Source organism: Canis aureus, chromosome 13, assembly GCF_053574225.1.
Source record: "Canis aureus isolate CA01 chromosome 13, VMU_Caureus_v.1.0, whole genome shotgun sequence".
Classification (NCBI taxonomy): domain Eukaryota; kingdom Metazoa; phylum Chordata; class Mammalia; order Carnivora; family Canidae; genus Canis; species Canis aureus.
The window spans coordinates 70,671,763-70,698,697 of NC_135623.1; the positions used below are offsets into that span (position 1 = coordinate 70,671,763).

General features: G+C 57.5%; 1 protein-coding gene across 1 annotated transcript in view; it reads right to left on the reverse strand.

The window, feature by feature from the left end:
* Window positions 1–26,935, reverse strand: part of PARM1 (prostate androgen-regulated mucin-like protein 1) — an 83,200-nt gene that overhangs the window by 20,334 nt on the left and 35,931 nt on the right. The window contains exon 2 of the mRNA XM_077844434.1: window positions 7,681–8,643. Coding sequence (XP_077700560.1) covers window positions 7,681–8,643 — 963 coding nt within the window. The remainder of the gene's footprint in view (window positions 1–7,680; window positions 8,644–26,935) is intronic.

Consider the following 26,935-nt stretch of genomic DNA (forward strand, 5'->3'; position numbering starts at 1 on the left):
CTTCCCCTCCCAGAGCCTGGCTCTAACGCGGCCCCAGCACGTCTCCAACCAGAAATAGGACAAAGTGTTTTTGAAGGCTACTTCCATGGACTTGCTGGGTTTTTATGATCTTAACCAAAATTCGCCTTCACTTTAATTTTACTTTTTTCTTTAGGATTGCATTTATTTTAGAAAGAGAGAAAGAGGCAGAGACTGAGAGCAAGCGGTGGGGAAGGGGCCGACGGAGGGGCTGGATCTCGCGACCCTAAGATCACGGACTGAGCTGAAACCAAGAGTCCCACCTGAGCTGCCCGGGCCGCCCGGGCGCCCCTCACCTTCGTATTTCAGGCCGTGGTTCCCACCTGAAGGCCATGAGTCTGACGATAAGAGCCAAGTACTGTCTCGCACTGGCCAGCATTTCCCTTTCCCAAGACTTGGGAACCAAGGCGAGCTGAGGGCGGTATTAGCCGAGGGTCCCTCATGTGTTGTCCTAGTGCAGGGCTCCTCCGGGCGGGGCCGTAGACCCCCACCTGCTAAGGACGGGTGGTTGCTGCTGATCCATTGTCACTTTCCTGTTATTATTTGAGAACGAAAAAGCCGTGATCTTTTCAGTGTGGCGACTACAGGAAAGGGTCTGGATGCAGAATGGAGTCTACGGCAGTCGGTTTCCCGGCGAGCCTCGGCTCCGCTTACAGGCAAAGTCCCACCTCTCGCTGAGGCGTTTCCAGAATCGCTTTATTCCTATACGACTGCTGAAAGTGTTCGCAACAGAAAATAAGAAAGTGTTCCACGGAGAGAGGAACTGTCCAAATGTAATGAAAGGTGGTACGAAACATTATATGGTCTCATTCATTTGGGGAATATAAAAAATAGTGAAAGGGAATAAAGGGGAAAGAAACGAGTGGGAAATCTCAGAAAGGGAGACAGACCATGAAGACTCCTAACTCTGGGAAACGAACTAGGGGGGTGGAAGGGGAGGAGGGCGGGGGGTGGGGGTGACGGGGCGACGGGCACTGAGGGGGGCACTTGATGGGATGAGCACTGGGTGTTATTCGATATGTTGGCAATTGAACACCAATAAAAAATAAATTTATTAAAAAAACAACAAAAAAACAAAAAAAATACGGGATGGAGTTGTACCACTACCAGGTAACAGCATCAATAGTCACGATCTTGGTAACTAGTTACTAGCAACAGACATGGTCACTAGCTGGTTTCATTAACCTGACATATACTTCTCAAGGGATATTTTGGAAACATTTCACATTCAGATTAAGATTTAGGTAGTAAAAGTAAACCAGAAGAGAAATGGTAGTAGTAGAGACAAGAATTTGGAATAACTTTTACCTAAAAGAAAATCTGATGATTGGAGCTCCTTATGAGAACTAACTTGGGGTCAACAAGTTTTGAGGTTTGGCGTAAGTTTCAAAAATTGGCCAGAAAATCTTTAAAAATGTGAGGGAGGGTTTGTAGCAACCCAGAGTCTCCTCCACCCTGAAGTCCACGGGAACCGAAGGCAGTAGGGAGTCCGCAGGGGAGGGCGGGGGGGTGGGCTGAAACCCACAGCGGCCGCAGGGTGCCCTTGAGACCGGCTGTGTAGTAGGGTGACGTCTGTGCGCCCTGGCGTTAGGAGCTGGAGGGCTGTGCCCACTCCCCAACTCCTATGTGGAGACCCTACCCCCAATATGGTTGCATATGGAGCTGGGCCTGGGGGAGGGGATTAGGTCGTGCGGGGGGGGTCCTCTTGAACGGGACGGGTGCCCTCATGAAAGAGACCCCAGGAGCTCCTACGCCCCTTCTGCCGTGTGAGACCACGGCCACGTGAGAACCAAGAAGCAGGGCCCTCCCCCACCGCGTCTCCAGGGGCCCACATCGTCTGCCTTCCTGCCCCTAGAACTCTGAGACAAGAGTTCGGGCCACTCCGCCTACAGGATCTTTGTCCCCGTAGCCCAAGCTGATTAAGACAATCAGTGAAAGTGTTTTTCTTCATTCTCAATCCAAAGGTCAGGGTTTATGAGGCCAAGAAAATACATGGATTTACTGTTTAAAGTCTGATATTTGGCCATAAAACCAGACACCGTTAGGTGCTAAGGATATATCTGTGATCCCAAACACACGACCAGGAGAGATTTCCTGGACAGATGGTCTCTGAGCCGGAGTGAGCTGGAATTAACTGGTGACGGGATGTGTTTTGGGTTCCCAGGAGAAGCATTTTAAGGAGGAAAGGCCCTGAACCTAAGACCGACAGAACACATTTTAGGATTAGCGCTTCCTGACACACTCTGGGCATTCCCAAAGAACCTGATCAGTAGATGTTTGACGTTCTCCAGGATGACCTTCCCACCTATATGCATTTAATAAATCATGTATATTTATACATTTAACATATTTTAATACGATGGTCATTAACTTACTACAATAAACATTTTTTATTCCTATAATTTCTCCATGTGTACTTTAAAAAATAATCTTCCACCTTTTTTAGGACTTAATTCCTTTTTTTAAAGAATTATTTATTTATTTATTTATTTTATTATGATAGACACAGAGAGAGAGAGAGAGAGAGGCAGAGACACAGGAGGAGGGAGAAGCAGGCTCCATGCAGGGAGCCCGACGTGGGACTCGATCCCGGGACTCCAGGATCACGCCCTGAGCCAAAGGCAGATGCTCCACCGCTGAGCCACCCAAGGATCCCCTTTTTAGGACTTAATCCTTTTTGAAATCTACGCTCGTCCTAAGAGTTAATCACGGAGGAAGGAAATGTCGTGTGGAGCTAGAAATCCCTCGTAGGTATGGATGCCCAGATAGCTAGATGTCTGCCCGCCGAATGCCCTTTATTTAAGAGTATTTGTTAGCACCGCTCATGCTGAATAAAGACTGGGGTTCACACTAGCAATCGAAACTTCAAAGACTCCCATCAGTGTTCACAATCACGGGTCCTTCTCTGTGTAACGGGGAAGCATAAGAGAGCACAGCGACGCCCGGGGACGCTTGGATCTCGCAGACAAAAGAGAATATCCACTCTGCACCGCGCAAAACGGCTCTAACTGGAAAGCCTGCATTTGCAAGAATTAAAGACACTGTGGTCGTAACTTGGGCTGCAAGGCCCGTTAATTCGCCAAGCGCTTGCCGCGCATCGAACCGCGCACGGCTCCGCTCAGTCCAGGTCACGGGTCAGAACATATCACAGCCACAGCGTCCACCCTTGAAGAGCTGATTTAGTGACACCAGAGAATCCCAATTTAACACATAATGTTTCTCCTCCTTAGAAGCAAACCAAGAACTGAAAGACAAAAAGCTAAGCTCACGTCTCCCGCGAAGCCGCTTCTGGATGGCTCCCTGCCACTTACCAACATGTTCCCGCCAACGGAATAGCCTTAAAAGAGAAAAACACGATTCTCAGCACTTTTTCCTCCCAAGCAAAAGGAAGGGACTACCTTGATGACCACCAGCGCTCTGGCAAGTACGGTGAACCCCCTCACCCTGCTCCTCGGGGTCCTCTAACACTTGTCCCGAAACCTTGCTTCCTGCTCCTGCAAGGGCCCCCGCGTGCAGTCTGGGACCCGCTCGCTAGGCTACCTGTCGTGTTGCGCACTCGCTGCGTCGTAAGCTCCACGGGGACACCGGGGTCTTCGTAGCCACGGCCGAGTCCCCAGCGCTTAGCCAGATGCCTGCCCCGCAGCCAAGGCTCAGCGGACGCTTGGAACGATGGCGGGCATTCTTCATGGTGATAAATACGACCACACCAACAATAGGAACAACAGCAAATCGGCGATGATAATGATGACGATGATGATAAACCATAGCGCCATGACGCTACATGGACTGAGCCATTGGCCGATGGCCACTAAGCCGTAAATTTCTCGAACCTCACGGCCCCGCCGCATGGGTACTATCCTCACCGCACCTTACGGATGAGATGACCAACACTCGGAGAGGGCAAGCAACCTCTGCTGTTGGTTGACTGACCCATTCACGCGTTCAACAGATGTTACTGGGGATCTACCACATGTCAGGCCCTGTCCTGGGGATCGGGGAGGTAACACACATCTTCCTCTTTGCAAACAACTCCTTGCTTCCACGGAGCGGACAGTCCAGTGGCGGAAAGCAGACACCTACTCGCTAAGTAAATGAGATAAAGTCAGAAAGTGGTAAATGATCAGAAGGAAAATAAATCAGGGGAAGGGGCTCAACGGGGACGGGCTGGCTGTCTCACGTGGGGCGAGGCGAAGGCTCACTGGGGGGAGGGCAGCCAAACCAAGTCCCGAGTGATGGAAAGCAGTGAGCCACTGGAGACCCACAGGGAAACTATTTCAGGCAGAGGGAACAGCAAGTGCAAAGGGCCGGAGGCTACAGTGTCGTCAGTATGTTCCGGGAACAGTAAGGCTGCCGAGTGTGTGCAGGTACAAGTGGAAGAAGAGGAAGGGAGCAGAGGCCGCACGGGTTAGACGGTGTGAGCACGGCAGATGGACACAGCCTTGGCTTCGGGGGGGCACCAGGGGGTCGGAGCCAAGGAGCCACGGGGTCTGTCCTAGGTCCTCCCTGGCAAGGGAGAGCTAGCGGGGCGCGGTCATAGGAACACTAGAGCCACACCCGCGCGAGGGAGGGGGCTGAGAGGAGCCCGGGCTCCGGAGGGCTGCATGAAGGCCTGCGAGGAAGGGAGGCCAGGACTAGCCCAAGGCTCCTGGCAGGTGACGGAGGAGCAGACTGAGGCCTGAGGAAGTCCGGAACCCACCGAATCCCTATTCAGGGCAAGAGGCCTACGGCCGTGCACGTGGACAGGAGTGAGCTGCCAGCTGGACATGCGTGGGTCTAGCTCATTGGGACAAAACAGGGGCGGGTTTTCTGTCTCAGTTACCGGCATACAAACGGCACGTAAAGTCCCGCAGTGGGATGAGATCATTTCAGGAGTGAGCAGAGGAAGGGGCAGGGGAAGGCAGGGCTGGCCTTGGGGCCCCCGCAGCAGAGAGGAGGCGGCCGAGTACGGCAAGGAATGGTCCTGTGGGCAGCGGACCTGAGAGAGGTGCCCCCGGGGCCGGAGCCCAGGGCAGCCACCGTCCCCACCAAACGGGGCCGGCAGGTCGGCCAAGCCCGGCCCCGCAGTGACCCCTCACCTGGCAGCGGGGGCAGGCCCTGGACACCTGGTGATGGCAGCGGCTGGCTCGCCTCCGGTCTGACCTCCCTGCCCCTCCTATGACTCGCTCCCTCCTCACAGACCCTTCCTTCCCCAGCACCCGAGTCAGAGGCCGCTGCCGTGACGGTCACCCTGTTTCAGAATCACCCGTTGGTGGCTACGTCTGGATACTCGCTGAATGGACGGGTCCTTGGATTAATAAAAATACGCCAGCGGAACTTCCTTCCTTCAGAATAAGAGCGACCTCCCAGCGGCGCAGTGACACCGGCTGCTGAGAGGACACTCGAGCGGGGTCCTCGGGACCTGGGCTCTGCCCGTCGGCCCCTGGGCGGTGGGCCCTTGGGCGAGGGCTCCGAGCTTCTGCGACACTTTCTTCACCTTCGACATGAACTGATGGGATCGCACCTGCTCAAAGGTCCTTCTACACACCTCAGTTCCTTCTCAGGTGAGAGACGAGTGGTAAATGCCAGCAGCACTAAGCGCTACTGTGCCTTCTCCTACTTAAACTACAAAACCCCAAAGATGGCTCTTCTGCTTCCTGGCCTCGGGCACAGCGCACTGCTAGGTGCAATGTAAGCGTCCTTGGATTCGGGAGATCACAAGCACAGGTCCCTTCTGGTCCAGGACACGGCGACTGGCCCGGCCTTCCCCGCTCTGCCGTCCTATCTCACGTCGGCCCCTCATCCCTCCCTCAATCCGTCCGGGGTCGCTCCTGGGTGCATTATTCCCAAGCACCCAGCTCTGCCACTAATTTTGTGCCTCTTGACCCTGCTGGCTCAGAGTTCAGGAACTCCAGACCCAGGTTCTACAACACAAGCCGGGACTCTGGGAGCGGGTGGGCCCAGATTACCCAGCCCATGGGACTCGGGTGCTCGCGGCAAGTGGCGGGTCGTGTCAGCCTTTGGGGATTCCTGCGTGCCAGGCTCAGAATCCGTGCTCCGGGAGGACCATCTACCCCGTCGGGAGCATCCTGCTGGGGACCGAGAGGGGACAAAGGGAGGTCCGCTGGAGGGAGAAGAGGTCAGGAGCACGGCGAGCCCACACTGCTGGCCCCTTGGCCGGGACGGTCCCTAAGGCACGGGGCCGGGTCAGTGCCCACGGTGCTCCGGGACCCTAGCTGTTCCCTGCACGCTGAGCCGTGGGGGCGTGGGGCTGGGGTCGGCACGGAAGGCGCACACCCGAGTGCCTTGTAGGAACGCTGGCCGCAGGTGCCGGCAGGGCTAATGGGGGGCTGCACAGAGGGGTCCCCCTGGAACTGGCCGTGCCCCTCGCCCCGCGTCTCCCCGACGAGCCCCAGGAGGCTGGCTGCATCCGTGCCTGGCTCCTGGCCGCACATGGGCGGGAAGGGAGGCAGGGAGGGCAGAGGATGCCCGCTCGCCCTGCAGATCGAGCTTGTGTCAGTTGTGCCTGTCACCCCAGAGTCCCTGCTTCCGTCAGGGTGGCCTGGTCTCCCAGACTGTCCTCCTGGGTTCCGGGGAGCGCTCCCTCCTGGGCCTGACTCCTTGGAGCGCTCGGCCAGGCTCCCCTGTGGTTCCCCGGGACCCCAGCCGCCGCCTGTGCCTTTAATTCCTTCCTCGCAGCCGGACGGCAGCTCTCTGGGCCCCTCGCGGGGCTCTCACTGGTGCACGGGCCTCTGGGAGTAGGGACACGCGCGTCCCTGGGCCCTGATCCCACGACACCGTGGGCTCTCCCGAGAGGAACCACGTCTCGTTCACGTCAGCCCTCCCCCCGGTGCTTGTGTTCGTGGGAATTTCTGGTCACGGGGCTGCTTATTCATCGTTAAAAGATGTTCCTGTCTCCTCGGTCCGTGGTTCCTCCGACCCAGTTGGTCGCTGTGGCTGTGCTCCAACGCTCGCCCGGGGAGGGGCCGAAATTGTGCCCCCTTCACGTCCGGCCCTTCTCACCTGTGTCTCACTCAGGAGGCCAGACGCCCACGAAAGCCTTTCCCTGCCCAGGCCCTGAAGCCTGCCGTCTTCACGTCGGTGCCACAGGCATGTGACCTCAGAAGGGGCCCTAAATCTCTCTCCACCGTAATTTCCGAGATTGGGACATCAAGATAAGGGTGATACCGACTTCACAGGCTGCTGGGAGGGTAAACACAAACGCGATGTCCTGTAAAGTTCCTCTTCTTTCCCACGAGACCGTCAGTGCCCATAAAGAATGAGCAATTCTGCAGCCGCGGCCCTACGCCGCTTGACTGGTCTCCGAGGGGTTAGGGCTTTGAGGGCCCCTGTAGGGTCGCGGCCTGGTCCTGCCGGGAACCCTCGGGGCACTTCACGCGTCGTCTCGTTTAACCTCCAAAACAATCGCGTGCCAGGGACCTATGTTGCCCCCCGCCACAGGTGGGAACTGGGAACGACAGGGGTCCCCAGAAGACGGGGTGCCCGGCCAGGGGCGGTGACCCCGCGCCTCCACCAGGGGCCCGCTGGCCTGTCCGGGTCGCGGGCGCAGACCAGCTGGAGGCCGCGGCAGCAGGTGCACAGGTGGGGAGGACGCGGGGCTCCCGCCCCCGCCCCCGCCCCCCCACCTCCCCCCCCCAGCCTCCCCCGCCCCCCCCAGCCACTCACCTGAGCTCAGGGCGCGCTCCACGTCCCGCATGATGACCCCGGGGGCCGCGCTGGTCTCGGCGGCGGCGGTCAGGCAGGTGCCCTGGGTCGGCTCCGCGGGGCGGGCCGTGGGGTCGGCGGGGGTGCGCCCCGGGGCGCTGGGGGCTCGGGCGGGCGGGGTGCTGGGGGCCGCGGGGGGCGCGGGCGGGGCCGGGGGCGCCGAGGGGCGGCCGGGGGCTGCGGGGGGCGCTGCGGGGGGTCCTGGGGAGGGCGGTGCGGGGGGTCCTGCGGGGGGTCCTGGGGAGGGCGGTGCGGGGGGCCCTGCGGAGGGCGGTGCGGGGGGTCCTGGGGAGGGCGGTGCAGGAGGTCCTGCGGGGGGTCCTGTGGGGGGTCCTGTGGGGGGTCCTGGGGAGGGCGGTGCGGGGGGCCCTGCGGAGGGCGGTGCGGGGGGCCCAGGGCTGTGCTCCGTGGCCGCGGGCGCTGCGGGGCTGCCCTCGGGGGGCGAGGTCTCGCTGCCCGGCGCCTCCGCCCTGGGCCCCACGGAAGCGTCCTCGGGGGACGCAGGTGTCGGGGCCAAGGCCGTGCCCGGGAGGGCGGGGCTGTGGGGCGCGCCCCCGGAGGGGGAGGCTGCGGGGCCTGGCGGGGGGGAACTCGGGGGGGAACTCGGGGGGGAGGTCGGGAAGGTGGTCAGGGGGGAGGTCACGGGGGAGGTCACGGGGGCGGTCGGGGGGCTCGGGGGGGAGCTTGGGGGGGCACTGGGTGGGGAGCTCGGGAGGGAGGTCGGTGGGGAGCTCGGGGGACCTGGAGGGGAGGTCGGAGGGGGGCTCTCCGGGGCGGAGCTCTGCGGGGGGCTCTGCGGGGGGCTCGGGGCGGAGCTCGGGGCGGAGCTCGGGGCGCCGGTCCGCAGGGCCGCGGGGGGGGCGCCGCTTGCAGGAAGAGAGGCCGCCGGGGGGGCCGCGGCCCATGGGCTCTGGGCGCCGAGTCCTGCGGGAGAGCGGGGCGGTCAGTGCGGAGCCTGGAAGGGGCGGGAGCTCCCAGGCGCCCCGAGTCCCGCCCCCGCCCCCGCCCCCGCCCCCGCCCCGGAGGCGCCCGGCCCAGCAGGCACAGGCAGCGGCTCAGCGCCCCGCCGGGAAGAGCGCCCAGGCCGCCCGCCCCCCCGCCCGCCCCCCAGGCTGCGGCCCCCCCGGGGCCTCCTGCCGCCGCCTCCACCCGCTCCCTGCAGACCCGCCACCGACGGCCCTGCGCCCCGACACCTGCCAGGAGGCCCCGGGCGGGCGCTGAGGGCCGCGAGGCCGTGGTCGCGAGGGCACAGCTGGAGGCTGGAGGAGCTCACGGATGGGCCGGTCCCCGTGATGGGAGCTCACGGATCGGCCGGTCCCCGTGACGGGAGCTAACGGATCGGTTGGTCCCCGTGATGGGAGCTCCCTGATTGGCCAGTCCCCGTGATGGGAGCTCCCTGATTGGCCGGTCCCCGTGAGGGGAGCTCCCTGATTGGCCGGTCCCCGTGAAGGGAGCTCACGGATCGGCCGGTCCCCGTGATGGGAGCTCCCTGATTGGTCGGTCTCCGTGAGGGGAGCTCCCTGATTGGTCGGTCTCCGTGATGGGAGCTCCCTGATTGGTCGGTCTCTGTGAGGGGAGCTCCCTGATTGGTCGGTCTCCGTGATGGGAGCTCCCTGATTGGCCGGTCCCCGTGAGGGGAGCTCACGGATCGGCCGGTCCCCGTGACAGGCGCTCACCGATTGGCTGTTCCCCATGTCGGGAGCTCACCGGAGCTGTCGCTCAGCTGGTTCTGGATTCCTGGACTCCCCGCCCCTCACCATCCCCCATCCAGCTTCTCCCCTCATCGTCTCCCTTCAGCGGCTGCACCCCCTTCCGCAGCCCCCTGACACCCGGTCACCCATCGGCCCACAGGAGGACTCCCCACCTACACCCACCGACCGCTCTTCCCCACCTCCACGCTCAGTATCCCCGGGGCCACCTGCTGCCACCTGCTGAGACAAGGCCACAGTCTCCTCATCGGTCCTCTGCCTTCTTGGCTTTTCTCCCTTTCGGTTGCTTTTCACACAGGAGCCCGTAGGATCCTTTAAAGTAGTAAATCATAGCACGTCCTTTAACTGGTCCAAACCCTCCAAAGCCGTTCTGTTGTGCTTAGAACAAAATTCCGAAATAGTCCCCCACATTGCCCCAAGCTCCCCTCGTCATTCCGGCTGGTCTCTGCTCAAAGGCCACCTCCTCCTCTGAGGAGTCTTCCCCGGTGACCCCAACTAAAATCATCCTTGCTCTAGCTCCTTGCTTATTTTTGTAAAGGATTGATCTTTTAGGTTATTAAAATACATATGACCTTAACCATTTTAACCATCTTTTTAAAGACTGATCTATTTCTTTGGTGGAGGGGGTAGAGGCAGGGGAAGACAGAGAGAGACGAGTGTCAAGCCGGCTCCACACTGAGCGCCGAGCCTGATGGGCTCCATCTCACAACCGAGAAGTCACCACCTGAGTCAAATCCAAGTCAGACACTTGACTGAGCCACCAGGTGCCCCCCCCCCCCGTCTTAACCATCGTCAAGTGTAGAGCTCAGTGGCATGATTTTCACATTATTGCTCAGCCATCATCACTAACTCACCTCCAGAACTTTCTCCTCTTCCCAAACTGAAATCTGTACCATCAATGGGAGTGGCTCTCCTTTCTTCCCTCTCTCCAGCCCTGGAAACTGCTATTCTACTTTCTGTCTCAATGAATTTGACTGCACTAGGTAATGCACGTAAGTAACGTCATATTGTAATTGTCCTTTTGTGACTGGCTTAGTTTACTTAGCGTAATGTCTTCAAGTCTCATCCGTATTGTAACATGTGTCAGAATTTCCTTTTTTTTTTTTTTTTTTTTTTTTTTATGATAGTCACACACAGAGAGAGAGAGAGGCAGAGACACAGGCAGAGGGAGAAGCAGGCTCCATGCGCCGGGAGCCCGACGTGGGATTCGATCCCGGGTCTCCAGGATCACGCCCTGGGCCAAAGGCAGGCGCTAAACCGCTGCACCACCCAGGGATCCCAGAATTTCCTTTCTTTTTAAGGCTGAATAATATTCCATTGTATATGTAAGACCATATTCTATTCACTCATTCATTCACTGGTGGACTTTGATGGGTTATTTCTACCTTTTGGCTACCATGAATAATACTATGAATCTGAGTGTGGGCACTTGACGGGATGAGCACCGGGTGTTATTCTGTATGTTGACAAATTGAACACCAATAAAAAGTAAATTTATTTAAAAAAAAAAAAGAAAAGAAACCCTGTCTTCAACTCTTTGGAGTATATATCCAGAAGTGGAAGTATTAGATCATATGGTAATTCTATGTTTGATTTCTTGAGGAACAACCATACTCTTTGCTCATTTTTTTTCATGAAATAAAAAAGTAGTTTCTTCCCAAAATCACTTTATTTACTTATTATAAAGTAATAAGTAATCTCTTATAAAGAGATTTTTACCTCTAATAAAGTAATCTCTTCTATCAGAATGTAAGCTCCATGAGGGTACAGGGAACTGGTCTTATTCATTGCTGTTTCCCCTAAGCCCAGGACAGTGCCTAGGTCATGAAAAGTGCGCAGTAAGTACTTGTGGGAGGGAGGGAGGGAGGGAGGGAGGGAGGGAGGGAGGAAGGAAGGAAGGAAGGAAGGAAGGAAGGAAGGAAGGAAGGAAGGAAGGGGAATTAAGAACTTTATCCAAAAATACTCCAGAATCTCTCTTTTCTTTTCTCTTTTACATATCACTTAGTATGGCCACATCCATCAGAGCTACCTTAGGAGTGGCTACCTACCTGGTGTTACATGAGCGCAGGAACCTTGCTTTCAAAGTCAGCCTCACTCTGTCAATCTACCATAACATGTACCTATGCCTGATGTCATGTTAGGTCTTCAATTTTTTAACCCTTCATACTCTGAAGAGATAGATATCCCTTGGGGTAACATATATGCGATGGCCAACCATAATAAAAATTCATAAGGAATAAAACGGGCTAGATTACAGCACAGAGGAAGGGCAGAAAGGTGTATGTGGAGGCATTCAGGTACTTGGGGAAAAGCTGCTCACTTCGTCATTCTGGTGCACAGTAGACTCAGCAGCTCATGAAAAGTTGTGCTACAGAATCTATCCTGAAAACATAGTTTTCTCATATTTAACTGAATTCAATGTTTGAATTATTATCAAAGTACTCGGAGTTATCTTATGAAAAGGAATTGGTCAAGACCGCAGCCTATAAGAGAGTTATTCTTTTAGTAAATAGGAGGGCAGACCTCCTAAACTAGCCCGCATAATAGTCCATGTTGCTATAGTGGACTTTTGGCAGCTCTGAAGTGTCAGTGATTTCAGAATGAAAACAGAGCAAGAGATCTTTAAAATATGGACAAAACAACAGTTGGGACAAATATTATGAGAACGCTGGATTTTCACATGTGCTCTTTGGAGCTTACTGGCTCTGCATCCTGGTAGCTCCCGTGGCTCATTATTCTGTGACCAAAACCAAAAAATGACCATGACTAACTACTGCTGATGGTATCACATAATAGATGGGCAGGTGGAGGCAGAGGCAGTCTCACTGGTAGCCGAGTCAGAGCCTTTGGAAGCCTGGGGTAAATGAGGAAGAAGTCATACACAAAGGAGCACCACATTCATTCTTTCTTTCTTTTATTCAGTAACTTCTATGCCTATACCTTTGCCCTCTGAGAGTTCACTATCCAGCAGGGCAGAAAGGACACCCAACTTCCTGTAATGAGATGTGGTAAGTGCCTCACCGAAGTAAAAGCGGGTTACGGTGGGAGCCCGACAAATACCTCCGTACAGGGATCGTGGAATGCAAGAGTACAAATGTCATTTTCAAACGGCATTTAGGAAAGTCACAGAAGAGATGGCATTTGAGTTGGTTCTGAAAGGATAAGAACGCACAAGATGCCACTTAAGGTGTATGATGTTCGGGGTGACACCTGCATTGTCGTTTCCAGTGGAGCTAAAAGCTGTACCATGAAAATCATTACAGTGCTGGAAACGACATGCTCCAGTTATTGGTTTTGTTGCTAGAAATATCTGTTTCCTTGTTTAACTCTGACTAATACACTTTTATAACTCCTACCCTTCCTGCTTCCAAAGAGGACTGGAGGTGGCCATTCATTTCCCGTGGCTACCTTCTGGGCACTTATTTAAAACACTTTCCAGTCCAGCTCAAACAATTCCTACTGCTAACACAACAACGACGATGCAGGAAATTGTGACAGGGCTGGCTGTCTTCACTTGAATAAGGCACTGGAAGCCTCTGCTCTGCCTTATTGGATGGTGCATTCCAGACTGCTCGGATTGCATGGCGGTGGGTCTTCTTTCAGCACGAAGACACCCAAGGTCCACGATGACTATCCCAGGGAGTGCCTGCTGTTCTCATCCCCTCAGGCTGCCAGAACAAAGTACTACGCACGCTGGGTGGCTTTAACAACAGAAGTCTACTTCCCACAGTCTGGAGGCTGGAAGTCCAGGCAGGTGTGGGCCAATTCAGATAAGAGCTCTATTCTAGGCTCACAGGTGGCCACCTTCTCTCTGTGCCCTCACGGGACCTTTCATCACGTGCGCTCATGGAGAGAGAGAGAGGGAGAGCGCAAACCTTCAGCTAAAGTCACTAATAATCCCATCCTGAGGGCCCCACCCTCATGGTCTCAGCTAACCCTAATCACCTCCCCAAAACCCCATCTCCAGATGCCGTCACACTGTGAGTTCGGACTTAACATTCCGAATCACTGACAGAGTCTGAGGAAGTATCGTTTTCTGCCTTCTCACATGATGGATTTGTGTTTCAGAGGAATATTACACTGAATAAGTCAAACAGGATGTATACTTTCTCAGGATTTAAAAAAAAATGTTTTAAGAGCTGGGAAGAGGCCATGGGATGAGTGAGTACGGCTCCTCATTTGATAAATGGGGGAGAGACGCAGAGGGAGCAAGTGGTCTAAGTGGACTCCTACTTCTAAGAGGAGGAGCTGGGCTGTGGTGCCCAGGAAGAATCACATAGGGACAGATTCAGAACTAGAGCTTCCACCTCCAACATCACTCTCGCCCGCTGCTCTCCCCGCCCCCCACTGCACTGTGTCCTGGACTCGAAAAGACTAGTCGAACGTACTAGTAGCAACCGCCACTGCACAGTAAGCAAGGGGGAGCCCGCGGGAGATGGGGCAGCCGAGTACGTGGAAATAGTGCAGTGCCCCAAACCTTCCCATTCCAAATAGAGCTGCCTTCCCTAGAAGAAAAGAATGGCAGAAAAAAAATAGAATGAAGAAATCAAACTCATCGATCTCTAAAATTAGAGGCAAGTGTGCATTGTTCTGAAACAGCGGCATTGCCAGATGTGGGTGCCCCGCCTGGGCAGGGACGGGCCGGCCTGAAGCCCGAAATGGTTTAAGGATGGCAATCTAGACTTGGCCCAGACAGAGCGCTGGGGTATGAGATAGAGCGCTGGGGTATGAGATAGAGCCCTGGGGTACAAGACAGAGCCCTGGGGTATGAGACAGAGCACTGGGGTATGAGACAGAGCGCTGGGGTATGAGATAGAGCCCTGGGGTATGAGACAGAGCCCTGGGGTATGAGATAGAGCGCTGGGGTATGAGATAGAGCCCTGGGGTACGAGACAGAGCCCTGGGGTATGAGACAGAGCACTGGGGTATGAGACAGAGCGCTGGGGTATGAGATAGAGCCCTGGGGTATGAGATAGAGCCCTGGGGTATGAGACAGAGCACTGGGGTATGAGACAGAGCCCTGGGGTATGAGATAGAGCCCTGGGGTATGAGACAGAGCGCTGGGGTATGAGATAGAGCCCTGGGGTATGAGATAGAGCCCTGGGGTATGAGACAGAGCACTGGGGTATGAGACAGAGCACTGGGGTATGAGACAGAGCCCTGGGGTATGAGATAGAGCCCTGGGGTATGAGACAGAGCGCTGGGGTATGAGATAGAGCCCTGGGGTATGAGATAGAGCCCTGGGGTATGAGACAGAGCACTGGGGTATGAGACAGAGCACTGGGGTATGAGATAGAGCCCTGGGGTATGAGACAGAGTGCTGGGGTATGAGATAGAGCCCTGGGGTACGAGACAGAGCACTGGGGTATGAGACAGAGCACTGGGGTATGAGACAGAGCGCTGGGGTATGAGATAGAGCCCTGGGGTACAAGACAGAGCCCTGGGGTATGAGACAGAGCACTGGGGTATGAGACAGAGCGCTGGGGTATGAGATAGAGCCCTGGGGTACGAGACAGAGCCCTGGGGTATGAGACAGAGCACTGGGGTATGAGACAGAGCGCTGGGGTATGAGATAGAGCCCTGGGGTATGAGATAGAGCCCTGGGGTATGAGACAGAGCACTGGGGTATGAGACAGAGCCCTGGGGTATGAGATAGAGCCCTGGGGTATGAGACAGAGCGCTGGGGTATGAGATAGAGCCCTGGGGTATGAGATAGAGCCCTGGGGTATGAGACAGAGCACTGGGGTATGAGACAGAGCACTGGGGTATGAGACAGAGCCCTGGGGTATGAGATAGAGCCCTGGGGTATGAGACAGAGCGCTGGGGTATGAGATAGAGCCCTGGGGTATGAGATAGAGCCCTGGGGTATGAGACAGAGCACTGGGGTATGAGACAGAGCACTGGGGTATGAGATAGAGCCCTGGGGTATGAGACAGAGTGCTGGGGTATGAGATAGAGCCCTGGGGTACGAGACAGAGCACTGGGGTATGAGATAGAGCCCTGGGGTATGAGATAGAGCCCTGGGGTACGAGGCAGAGTGCTGGGGTATGAGATAGAGCCCTGGGGTATGAGATAGAGCCCTGGGGTATGAGACAGAGCACTGGGGTATGAGACAGAGCGCTGGGGTATGAGATAGAGCCCTGGGGTATGAGACAGAGTGCTGGGGTATGAGATAGAGCCCTGGGGTATGAGATAGAGCCCTGGGGTACGAGACAGAGCCTTGGGGTATGAGACAGAGCCCTGGGGTACGAGACAGAGCGCTGGGGTATGAGATAGAGCCCTGGGGTACGAGGCAGAGTGCTGGGGTACGAGATAGAGCCCTGGGGTACGAGACAGAGCGCTGGGGTACGAGACAGAGCCCTGGGGTACGAGACAGAGCCCTGGGGTATGAGACAGAGCCCTGGGGTATGAGACAGAGCACTGGGGTATGAGAGCGCGCTGGGGGTCCGACGGTCAACGTAACTGCATGCAAGTCCTCCCGCGTGCTCACCAGTGGCTGCGTTTCCTGAGGTTTGGTCAGGTTAAGGGTTTTCTGTTGCCAGAGTAGCTGGCAGGTTGGTGCTCAGCAGGAAGCAGGTCCTTAGGTGGAAAGGAGGTGATTCATTTCCCCGGACCTGGGCCTTTCCGGGGGCCCGCACCTCAGGTTACATCTCTGACGTCTGGCAGCAAGCCGAGTGGCTCCTCGCCCAGGTCTTGCCCTGGAGCAGGGCCCTGGGGCTGCCGGGTGTGGGCAGGTGAGGTCTCCCCGGCGCAGGGGAGTTACAGGATGTTGGCGGGGGGGGCCGCCGGGGGACACAGGACCCGTCCTCCGTCCCCTTTCTCTGGGTTCCCCAAGCAGCGGGACAGCCAGGGCCGGAGTCAGGCAGCCCGGTGACCGTGTCGCCCGTCCCCCACCCGCCGCCCCCACCTGGCCTTTCCTGCCCTGGGCCTGTCAGTGCCGGGGCACCTGCGACAGCGCTGCGGCCCACTCCGTGAAACCCCAGGGGAGTGCAGCCAGCCTTCGCAGAGTTGCACCCGGAGTCTGAGCACACCTTGCCTGCAGCCTTGGGGTGACACAGGCACGCCCGCCCGAGGCCCAGGCGCCCAGGCCAAGTGACCCCTGAGGCCCCGAGGGCGGCATCCTGGAAGGCCGGCCCACCCTCTGCGGGCCGAGGCCTGGGGGCAGCAGCTGGCATGCCCCACCCCCCACCCGAGGCTGCACCTGCAGCCCCAGCACGGCCTACAGGGTGCTGGGCCCTCCCTGCCCGCCGCCCGCAGCCTGGCCCCAGCAGGCCTTTCCCTTTGCTTCTGTTCCCGGCCTGAGTCGCTCCCCCCGCCCCCCAGGCCCCAGGGCTCACCCACACACCAAGCCCCCCTCAGTGCCCAGAGCCGACTCCAGCGGCTTTGCTCACGGCGCCTCCTTGCCTGGGCCCTGGATGCAAACAGTTCCTAAAACCGAGCGTTCCCCGTCCCGAAGCTCCCGCAGCCTGGGCCTCGGCGCCTCCGCGCACCCCGGCTGAGACCTCCGGAGCCTCGGCCCCTGCAGCCAGCGCCCTCCAGCCCGACGGGGCGTCCCGCAGACTTCATCCTGCTAAGCCGGCACCTGGCTCCACGCTGCGCCCGGCGGCCTGGGAGCCCTAGTACCAGGGACTCGCGCCTTAGTGCCCACGCAGGTAAGGGACCCAAGAGTCACCGGGTGGAAGCGTGGATTCTCCACCCTTGGGAAAACAGAGTGTTCTCTGGTTACGTGCTGGGCCCCACAGCACAGAGGCATCTTCCCTTTGATCTGTCGGTTCCACCAAGACCAGCCACTAGGATGAAATTTTAGATGGGTCTCTAAGCAGATGTTTGCTATTTTCACTTGCTTGTTTCCACTTTGGAGACTGCGGGAATTTCCTCTCTCTGTGCACGATACAGACCAGCGTCACTGGCCCTTGAAACGCTGGCCGTCCATCGGCCGCCCCCGACCCCGGCTGCCCCACCATCCCTTCCATTCCTCCATGGAACGGGCTACACTTCTGCCCAAGAGGCAGAGAAAGAGTGAACGTAATCTTGTAATATATATATTTTTAATATCAAAACTATGTCTTTGTGTTGTTTAGTTTCAATGAAGCCACCATTGGAGACTTTCATGCTCTCACTGTTATATATGGGATTTTCTTTTTTTCCCTTTTTTTAATATATGGGATTTTCACAAAAATTCCCAACTGAGGGCCCCCAACCCCCCAGAAGGTTCATCTAACACCTGCAAAACTATCCCTAATGGGAGCCTGGTGCAACCAGATGGTATTTGAAGGCACTCGCATGCGTCGACAGGACATGTGTGCCCCAAAGCCATCGCCCTGTGTTTAAGGCATTAACACTCGTTTGAAGTAGAAAAACCATATTCTCCTGAGTGTTTTGTTTATGGAAATGAGATGCAACCCTAGTCGAAAAGAGGAAAACCGCTTCTATTTTTGAGAGCCTGCAGACCCGGTGTATGACTCAGTTTCTCTATCCAGCATTTGTGAGGGAGGTGGTACTTCCTGGGGAAGAACAATCTAACATTTTCTTTCTTTTCCCCAGAAGCAAGAACTGTCTTTTGTCACTGGGATGCCCCCGGAAACTCGTTATCTTCGGCTGCCTGGTCTCAGGAGGAGGCCGTGCCCTGCGAGGAGGCCGACGGGCACCCGGAATCTCAAATGCACGTCCTGGGGCTGCTCGGGGCAGGGCAGCGTGAGGAAGGGGCAGTGGCGGAGGCCCAGACCCCTGTCTCTGGCCGCTGTGGGGCTGAGGGCAAGACGGGCCACGCACTGGGGAGCAGGCCGGGAGAAGCAGAGCTCTAACACCTCCGGCGGGAGCGGCCGGGTTTCTCCACAAGCAAAGCATCGGGCTCTCTCGTCCTTCCCTCCCGCAGGCGCAGCCCCAGCCGGCGTGGGCTCCAGGCCGAGAGCAGACCGTAACTGCTAGACATCAGCTGGTGGCCGTGGCCCCGGCTGTGTTCCCTCCAGGGCCCCGCGGCGCACAGCAAGGCCATCCCACTGGTGACCCGGGGGCTGCTGGAGCCAGGGACCCGCGGGGCCACTCAGGCCAGGGCTGGGCTGGGGCCCACGCAAACCCGGGGGGCACTGGCAGGTGCATCCCGGCAGCCTGGGTGGGAAGGCCTCACTTCCCAGGCGAGCCCAGGGCCTGGAGGGAGTGCAGGGGCCTCCAAGGGCGGGCAGGGCCGCCACCTGCCTCCCACCCCGAGCGGAGGCCACCAGCGTGCCCTCCCGACCCGCGCCGGAGCAGCCCCGTCCCCCTTCTAGCTTCCCAATTACCGAAATTCAAAAGAAAAACCTTCACCAGATAATAGGCCAGAAAGAAGATGTGTTTGCAGAGGGCGGCCGGGCCGGCCACACGGAGCGAGGGCTCAGCCCCCAGCGCCCTGGGAGCTAGAGAAACCCCCACGAGTGTCCCGGTCGCGGGGCCCCTTCCTTCAGGGCTCTGCTGCCAGGCTCCGGATCGCCCTGCCCGTGGGCACCAGCGCCTCTCAGCCCGAGCGCACGCGCCCACCTCTTCCCCGCCGTCCCCAGGTCAGCCCCGCACCTCCGTGGCCCCGGCGTCCGCGCGCCCACCCGGAGCTCCTGGCGGCCCAGCCCCGCGGCAGGCTGCCCGAAGGACGGCTGCAGGCCCGACGGACGCGCCCTGGCGCTGAGCTGGCCCGCTGGCGGCCAGGCTGGCCCATCACGGGAAGACGCCCAGGAGGGGCAGGCGGGTGCCGCGTTCCCGTGTTAGGGGGCGGCCAAGGGGGCAGGGATGGCCCCAGGGCCCCCACATGTCCGGGACGGGCAGACGAATGGGAGAGCGCTTCCGAAGGCAGAGGCAGCAGAGGCCGGCGGAGAGAGGACGAGACGCCCGAAGCCCTCCTTCCTCTTCCCGCCACCCTGGTTTCCAGGAGGCTCCCCCAGAGTGCCAGTCGGCCTGGGCGCGTGTGCTCCGTGGCTTCTCTTCCTCTTTTTAAAAATGTTCAGGTACTTTAAAAATAGGAATATAACATACAGTATCACACGCACACATCATAGGTGTACACATCAGGGATTTTCACATGTGCGTACACCGCGTAACTGCCACTGGGACCAAGGCCCAGGCCCTCTGCGGCAGCCCGGGAAGCTCCTCATCCCCTCGCAGACGGAACTCTAAATGTAACTTATTCTGACTTTCGTCACCATCGATTAGCGCTGCCTGTGTTTGCCCTCCACATACGTGGGATCGTAGGGGGCGTACTCTGCTGTGGCCGGAGCCCGTCACTCCCGGTGGGACCGCCCTGTGTCGCTGTGTGACCCATCCTTTCCACTGGGATCCAGTGCACGGTTATGCCGCGATCTGCACGTGCCCTTACGCGGCGACGGACTCCTCCTTCTGCCCGTGGTGGGGATCTGGGTCCTTCGGGTCAGGGCTATTACAGATGAGGCCACTGGCTTCAGAGCTCCTTAGCTGACACTCCGCCCGTGCTTATTCCAAGCCAGTTTTCCCGGGTGCTTTACAACTGCGAAGTCCCGTAACCCTCACGTCAGCGGAGGGTGCGTGTTGCTATTGTCTCCATTTTACACGTGAGCAACCCAAGGTGAAACGAGGTTAAATAACCGCCCACGACACAGAACTTGGATTCAGAGCTTGGCTTCAGAGCCTAGAGGGCGGACCGCCTCAGCGACTTGCCTTCTTGCCCATCGTGCTCGGTGGCTGCCGCTGTGGGGAAAGCGATAAGCCAGACCACTTGTTAGCTGCCTGACCTCGGGCAAGTCTCTTAATTTCTGTCTTCTCACCTGCAGACTGGGGAAGGTCGCAGTACTCCTTTAACGGGGCTACTGGAGGATAAAGTCAACAACCCACATGAGGCAGATTGTTGCTTCACTAAGCCACCTCCACTTCTTGCCCCGGGCTCCCCATAAAGGCTATGAAGGCTAAATGCTCCCTTCCTGGCCTCCTTTGCAGCTAGAGGTGTCCGTGAGCCCCAGGTCTGCACAGTGGGCTTGGTGGGTTGAGGGGCTTCTGGAAAAATTTTGTTTCCTTATAAAAGGAATTTATAAGAAAGGGATTTATAAGGGAATTTATTGATTCCTACTCTTCCGCCTCCTTCCCGACAACGCAGATGTGATGTCTGGCCTAGTGGCAGCCGTCTTGTGAGGCAAAGGATAGAAGTAAGTCAATCCACCAGAGATGAAGAGAGAGAAAGAGCCTTCTCCTCGATGATACTGCTGATCCTGCCGGGCCAAGGCTGGCTCGCCTACCTCCGGACTTCCCGCTAGATAGACAACAACCGCCTTTGGGGGTCAAGGCACTATGGGTCGGCTTTTCCCTTACTTGCGATATAGAGGACAGTCCGCGTACGAAAGCCTATCACAACGCCTTGTACAAAGTAAGAGCTCAATAAATATTAGGCTACTGTGTTGGCCTCTAATTGGAAACTGGGCCCAGATGCCTTCACCTCCTTTAATCTGCTAATAATTTGCAAAAGGCCCTTTCTAGGCACAATCAGAAGGGGACGATTACCCTTCACGGCATCAGCGGGGAGCGCCAAGGATGGAGTGCTCCCCATGTCCGTCAACTAAGCAACAGGCAGAGGGGCGGTCAGCGTTCCTGGAGGCGCTCTCCAGGCCGAGGCCTGTGAAAGCTGAGCTGCCCACACACCCACAGGATGCCTCAGCAAGGAGAAAAAGAAAAAAGAAAAAAAAAAAAAAAAAACGGCTAAAGGTGATTTGTATTTTTCCACTTAATTAAAAAAAAAAAAAGCAGTTCTGGGGCAGTTTCACCATGAATCTTGATATGACATGAATGAGGCTGGCCGGCTTCAACGGCTGAGGAAGTCGCCCCCCGCCCTGGGACCTGCCTCTGCTATCTTAGGCCTTCATCAGCGCGGGCAGGGACGAGCAAGCACACACTCGCCACAACGGCTCCCTCCTATCACTTCTGAATTTTAAGCGTCACTCGGCAGGTTACTTTTTAAAAACTCCATTGGACTTTGGTCTGTCCAGGTCCGACGCGACCAGTCCCCGCTGAGTGCCTGCCCTGGGGGAAGCGACAGAGGTGCGTCCCGTTCTCCATACAGCCCTTCCACCGACCGCCGCAGCGTAAGGCCATTCTCCCTCGTGTACGTTGGTGATTAATGCCTTCTGCACCAGTCCTGACCCTTCCCTGCCCACTTTTTCTCCGCAGAGATCATCTGTTTTGCTAATTATGCTGCAAGGTTGCTGCTGTGGTCTGATGGTGCGTGTCCTCCCCGCCCCCCAATTCATACGTTGAAGTCCTAACCCCCAACGTGGGGCCTTACGTGCTTATGTCATGAGGGTGAAGCCCTCACGGATGGGATCAGGGCTTTTAGAAGAGACCCCCAGGGAGCTTCCAGGCCCTTCTATCATGTGAGGACATCAGCTATGAGCGGAGAAGACATCAGCTACGAACCAGGAAGAGGGCTTTCAACAGAACACGACGATGCCGGGGCCTCGATCTGGACTTCCCAGCCCCTGGAACCGGGAGAAATGAAATTTCTGTGGTTTCTAAGCTACTCAGTCTGTGGAATTTTGTTACAACAGCCTGAACAGACTAAGACGAAGCAGATAAACAGCCAGGTAAAAACAACGAGGCAAAAGGGACTGGGAGAGGATGAAATGACACGCTACATTAATTAATTAATTACAATTTCTGCGCTTTAGCTCTCTTTCTGCCTTTTAAGCCGTCTCCTATGCGTTAGGTCTAAAACCTTCCAGCGTTGGCATGAAAAGATGCTCCACGTCACTCATCGTTGGGGCAATGTAAATGGAAACCACAACGAGATGTCCCTCACAGCTGTCACAATGACTAAATTCAACAACATGAGAAACAGCAAGTGTTGGCGAGGACGCAGAGAAAGGGGAGCCCCCCACCCCCCGCAGCACGGGGGGACGCAGACCGGTGCAGCCGCTCTGGAAAACAGTATGGAGGCTCGTCAAGGGGTTAGGATAGAGCTACCCTACGACCTGGCAGCTGCTCCAGCAGGGATTTACCCAGAGAATACAGAACTACTCATGCACAGGGGTACAGGCACCCCGATGTTCACAGCAGCAGCATCTACGAGAGCCAAACTGTGGAAACAGCCCGTGTCCAGCAGCTGACGCGTGCATAAAAAAGACGCACGTATATAAAGTCAACGGAGTATCGCTCTGCTGCAGAAAAGAATGGAATCTTGCCATCTGTATCAGCAGGGATGGAGCCAGAGAGCTGTACGTAAGCGAAATAGGTCGGTCAGAAAGACAAATCCCATACGGCTTCACTCGTGTGGAGTTTAAGAAACAAAACAAATGAGTCAAGGGGAACAAAAAGAGGCAAACCGAGAAGGAGAGTGTCACCTCCAGAGCACGCACGGATGGTCACCAGGGGGGCGGGGGCCACAGGGGGCGGGGATGCAGGAGGGCACTGCTGACGAGCGTGGGGTGATGTATGGAATCCTGAAACTAATATTACACCGTATGATAATTTAAATAAAAACTTAAAAAAAAAAACAAACCCACAGTCCCAGGATCTGAGGACGTGTCCTCCACACACATCTAAGGAGATGTGTTACTCACGTGTGCGTCCTGGGCTGGGCATGCTGGGGCCGGATCTGGCTCTGGGACACACTGCGTCTCCTGTTCGAGACTCCGTTCTCCAGCCATCGATCCCTTTCCCCGTCCGGGGCGCTCAAGGCTGCGACTGGCCTCTGTGCTGGGCGAGGAGTCACTCTCAGAACGAGGCCTGGGTGGGGTGAGAGCCGTGCGGATGGAAGCACCGTACGGAGCGACCCGAGCCCTCAGACACCCCGGAAGAGGACTCTGTGCTTTATTTTCTGGGGAACGTGGTCCAAGTCCTGCTAATGCCACCAACGACGGGCGCAGCATCCTGGGGGAATACAGTCAAGTGCCCATGGCTTCCCTGAGCAAAGGGAAGGGCCTCGCTCACGGGGGGCCACCAGGTCGCGCGCAAGCTCCCAGCTCACGGGGACGTACGGAGGACAGAAGCCAAGTGGGAACACCTCTGGCTTCCAGTTTATGTGCGACTCGTGTAACCTGTTCCTCTTATAGGGCTGAACTTTTCCGCAGAGACGTCGCTTTTGATGAACTAAATCCGTTGAGATCGGTGTGAGGAGCTGTGCTTTGTATAAAAAGGGTAATGAACTTTAATCAAATTCTTTAAGCAAAGAGGGAAACCGGTTGTTTGAAGGAATTCCATGGCGAATTCTCCTTTAACGGGACTAATTCCCGCCTAATTTGTCACTTGTGCAAAGCAGCTTTCTGGTTTTTAATTTGCCTAAAACTCCAGACTCTCTGATGCTCTTGTTCCTGGACACCTTCGCTGCTCGGGCAAGAATCAGCTTTCTCTCCTCCATCACAGTCTACGTCTCTGCTTCAAACACCGCGAACCCCTGGGTGGGGACACACACCACGTAAACCCCATCCTCAGGGGCTCCCTCATTAACCAACGCCCAAGGCTGCCCGTCCTTGGCATCTCTGCGGCCGGGCCACCTGCGCTGGGACGGGGTCAGCAAGGCCCGCGCCCTGCTCCTGGACCACTGCGTGTCCTGATGAAAATCTTGGGATCCGGTAAAACACCGCCTGGCAGCCCCTGCTGACAGATCCCGTCAACCCATCAATCGGGACGGACAGACGCTGGCGGGCGGGCGAGGGAACCCGAGCGATCCCGGAAGATGCAGAGATCGGCAGCTCGGCCTGGAGGGTCACTGTGTCTTCGATGTCCTTCCCTAGAATACGTTTCTAAGTGCTGCTGCCTAGACAAAGATTGATTCGGAAAGATCCTGCCTTGCGAGCCACTCCTTCCCCGTGTTCCCAGTCCCCCTGGCGACGCTGGGATGACCCAGGCCACAGGTGCCGCCGCGGAGGCAGAGGCAGCTCTGCCACAGGCCCCAGGCCCACCTGCCCAGGCCGCTGCTCCCTCCCGATCCCGACGCTCGATCTCCAGGTGCTCCTGGGCTTTGCACGCAGATTCAGTAGGGCCAGCAACGGGTTCGCCCTCGCCCATCCAGGCGGCTCCCTGGGCTTCCCCATCCCTGTCATCACCCTTCCACTCAGCCACGTTGCTTTTGTTTTATTTTCAATAAAAAAAGCATATATTTAAGGAGCACAACACGGCGTATTTATATATATACACGCAGCGATGCGGGTACCACGGTCCAGCCTATCCACGTACCCTCCCTTCACGGAAGTCACCAGCCTGTGCGTGTGGGACGCGAGCGCCGCCGATGCACCCCCAGCACCACCCGGCGCTCAGCACGGTACTGACCACGGTCGCGGTGCCGCACACCAGGCCTCCAGACGTCTCCAGCCGTGTGCCTGCCACTGTGCGGGCATCGTGCTCCATGTCCCCACGCCCAGCCCCTTGGAAGCCGCCGTCCTACTACTCTCTGCTTCTGCGCGTCAGACTTTAGGTTCCACACGGAGGCCAGATCACATGGTTGCCTTTTTTTTTTTTCTTTCTGTGTTGCCTGTTCCATTTAGCCTAACGTCCTCCAGGGTCATCCACGTTGTTGCGAATGCCAGGATCTCTTTTTTTCACGCTGAATTATCACAAGTATAAATACAACTATATATGCTGTAATTTCTTTATCCATCGTCCAAAGTCACGCAGCCCAAGGGAGGCAAAGCTGCGGTTTGGGTCCAGACACGCCTATTTGGGTCATCCTCCAGGTCTTTCGGTGACGAGGCTCTTACTCCTGCAGACGTGGAGGCTGTAAGCCAAGGATTCTGTTTGCACTATGGTGAAATAGCAGGCTACACGTGGATGCACGCACGTGCACACGCACACGGTCCAGCCAAACACACAAGCTCCTCATAGACTGAGCCAGCAGGAGACGAGCGGGTCACTCCTCAGGGTAGGGGCAGGTGCCCGCATATCCTCCGGCAGGGGCCGTCTACCAGACGATGCACGCCCGCCCCAGCGCAAGAGACCCTCAGCACCACAGGGTCACATCTCACCCTAAGCACCGAGCGGCCGCTGGGTCTCCACGGGCTGAAGCAGAAGCACCTAAGGTCCGTTTGTTTCACTGCGATGAAGCCACAGTCGGTCAAAGGAAACACGCGCAAGCCAAGGCGGGAAAGCAAGACGTGTTCGAAGAAAGGCGGTAAAATCTTCAGAGGTAGCACTAGCGAGTCTGAATCCCCGGGCTCATGGGCGAGCCCTCGTTGCACCAGCCGCACGCGGGTTGGCTCTTCACTCGCGGACGACGGCTCATCACCCAGGGCACGGGTCCCGGGCTGACCGAGGCCGTTCCAACACGACTCTCTCAGGTGCTCCCTCGATGCCGCCACTGGCACCAGTGGGGCCTGCTGCGTGAGAGGGGAGTCGGATTTCCCGCTCTTGGCCTTCTGCGTCCCGTCAAACTCCACCCTTGTTGCTCCTCCAATCAGAACCTGTATTGAGAGCCCGCTGTGTACCGGGTGCGGCGCTAGGTGTGGGACACGCCAGCGAAGCACGGCTGCCGTCACAGAGCGCGGGGACCAGGAGCGGGACACGGGCTGCCGAGCAAGCTGCCAGCCCCGGACACCCGAGGGCCGCGACCCCTCAGTGCACGGGAGCCACATGCACGAGCCCGTGAACCTCACACGGGTGGCTGAGAGGGGCAGCAGCGCTCTACCAGGAAGGAGCATCATGCACCAAGTCCCAGGAGAAAGGGGCTCAAGTCTCGCGCCGTGGCTGCAGCCCAGAGTGCCCAGGACCTGGGGCCAGGTGGCGCGGGGCCTTGGAGGTCATAGACGGGCTCCGGCCTCGCCCTGGAGGCTCTGAACGGGCTGTGAGGTGACCTGCATTTAGCCTCTGGAGGACGGCTCGGGGGCGGGAAGGGTGGCCCGGAGGCCGACGGGCCTGGAGCTGGGGGAGGCCGGCTGGAGGCCGTCTCGGAGCAGAGGCCAGAGCAGGGACCAAGAGCAGGGTGGACGCTGAACCCCGCAGCGGGCTCCTTGGACGGCAGGTTGAGCACCAGGGGGCCAGCGCCCCTTGCACCCGGCTCCGCTCCCCTTGAGCCATGAGGAAGCTACTTGGCCTCTTGGGGCTTGGTTTGCTCAAATGTAAAACAGGGATAAGGACAACGTGGCCCGGTGCCAAATACGCGACGCGGGCCGCGCTCGTACAGATGCACCCAGCAGAGCGCCAGGCCGAGAAGGCCCGTCGGGATTATCAGTACTGGGAGCGCCCGGTATCAGCTGTCACCTGCGGGCGGCACCTTGCTCGGCCTGCCACGGGGCGACGTCTCAGCCGCTGGCCCAGCTCCCTCCGGGCTGCTCTGCTCTGCCCGCCTCCCAGTGCCGTCAGCACTCCTGCAGCAGGCCCCCCGCAGGGCCCTCCCCATTCAATCCCAATCCGCCATGTAACGGGGAAACCCTGCCTTAAAGTTCCCACTAGAGTCCACCCCGCAGGGCGCCCTCCCGGCTCACGAATGCGGGTCTGCGAGGGGCTTCAGGCAGTTTTGGCTTAAGAGGACGCTTCTGTTCACGTTCAGGAGAGCCGCTCTGGGGGGTGGGGGGACTTCCCAAGTGGCCGAGCTC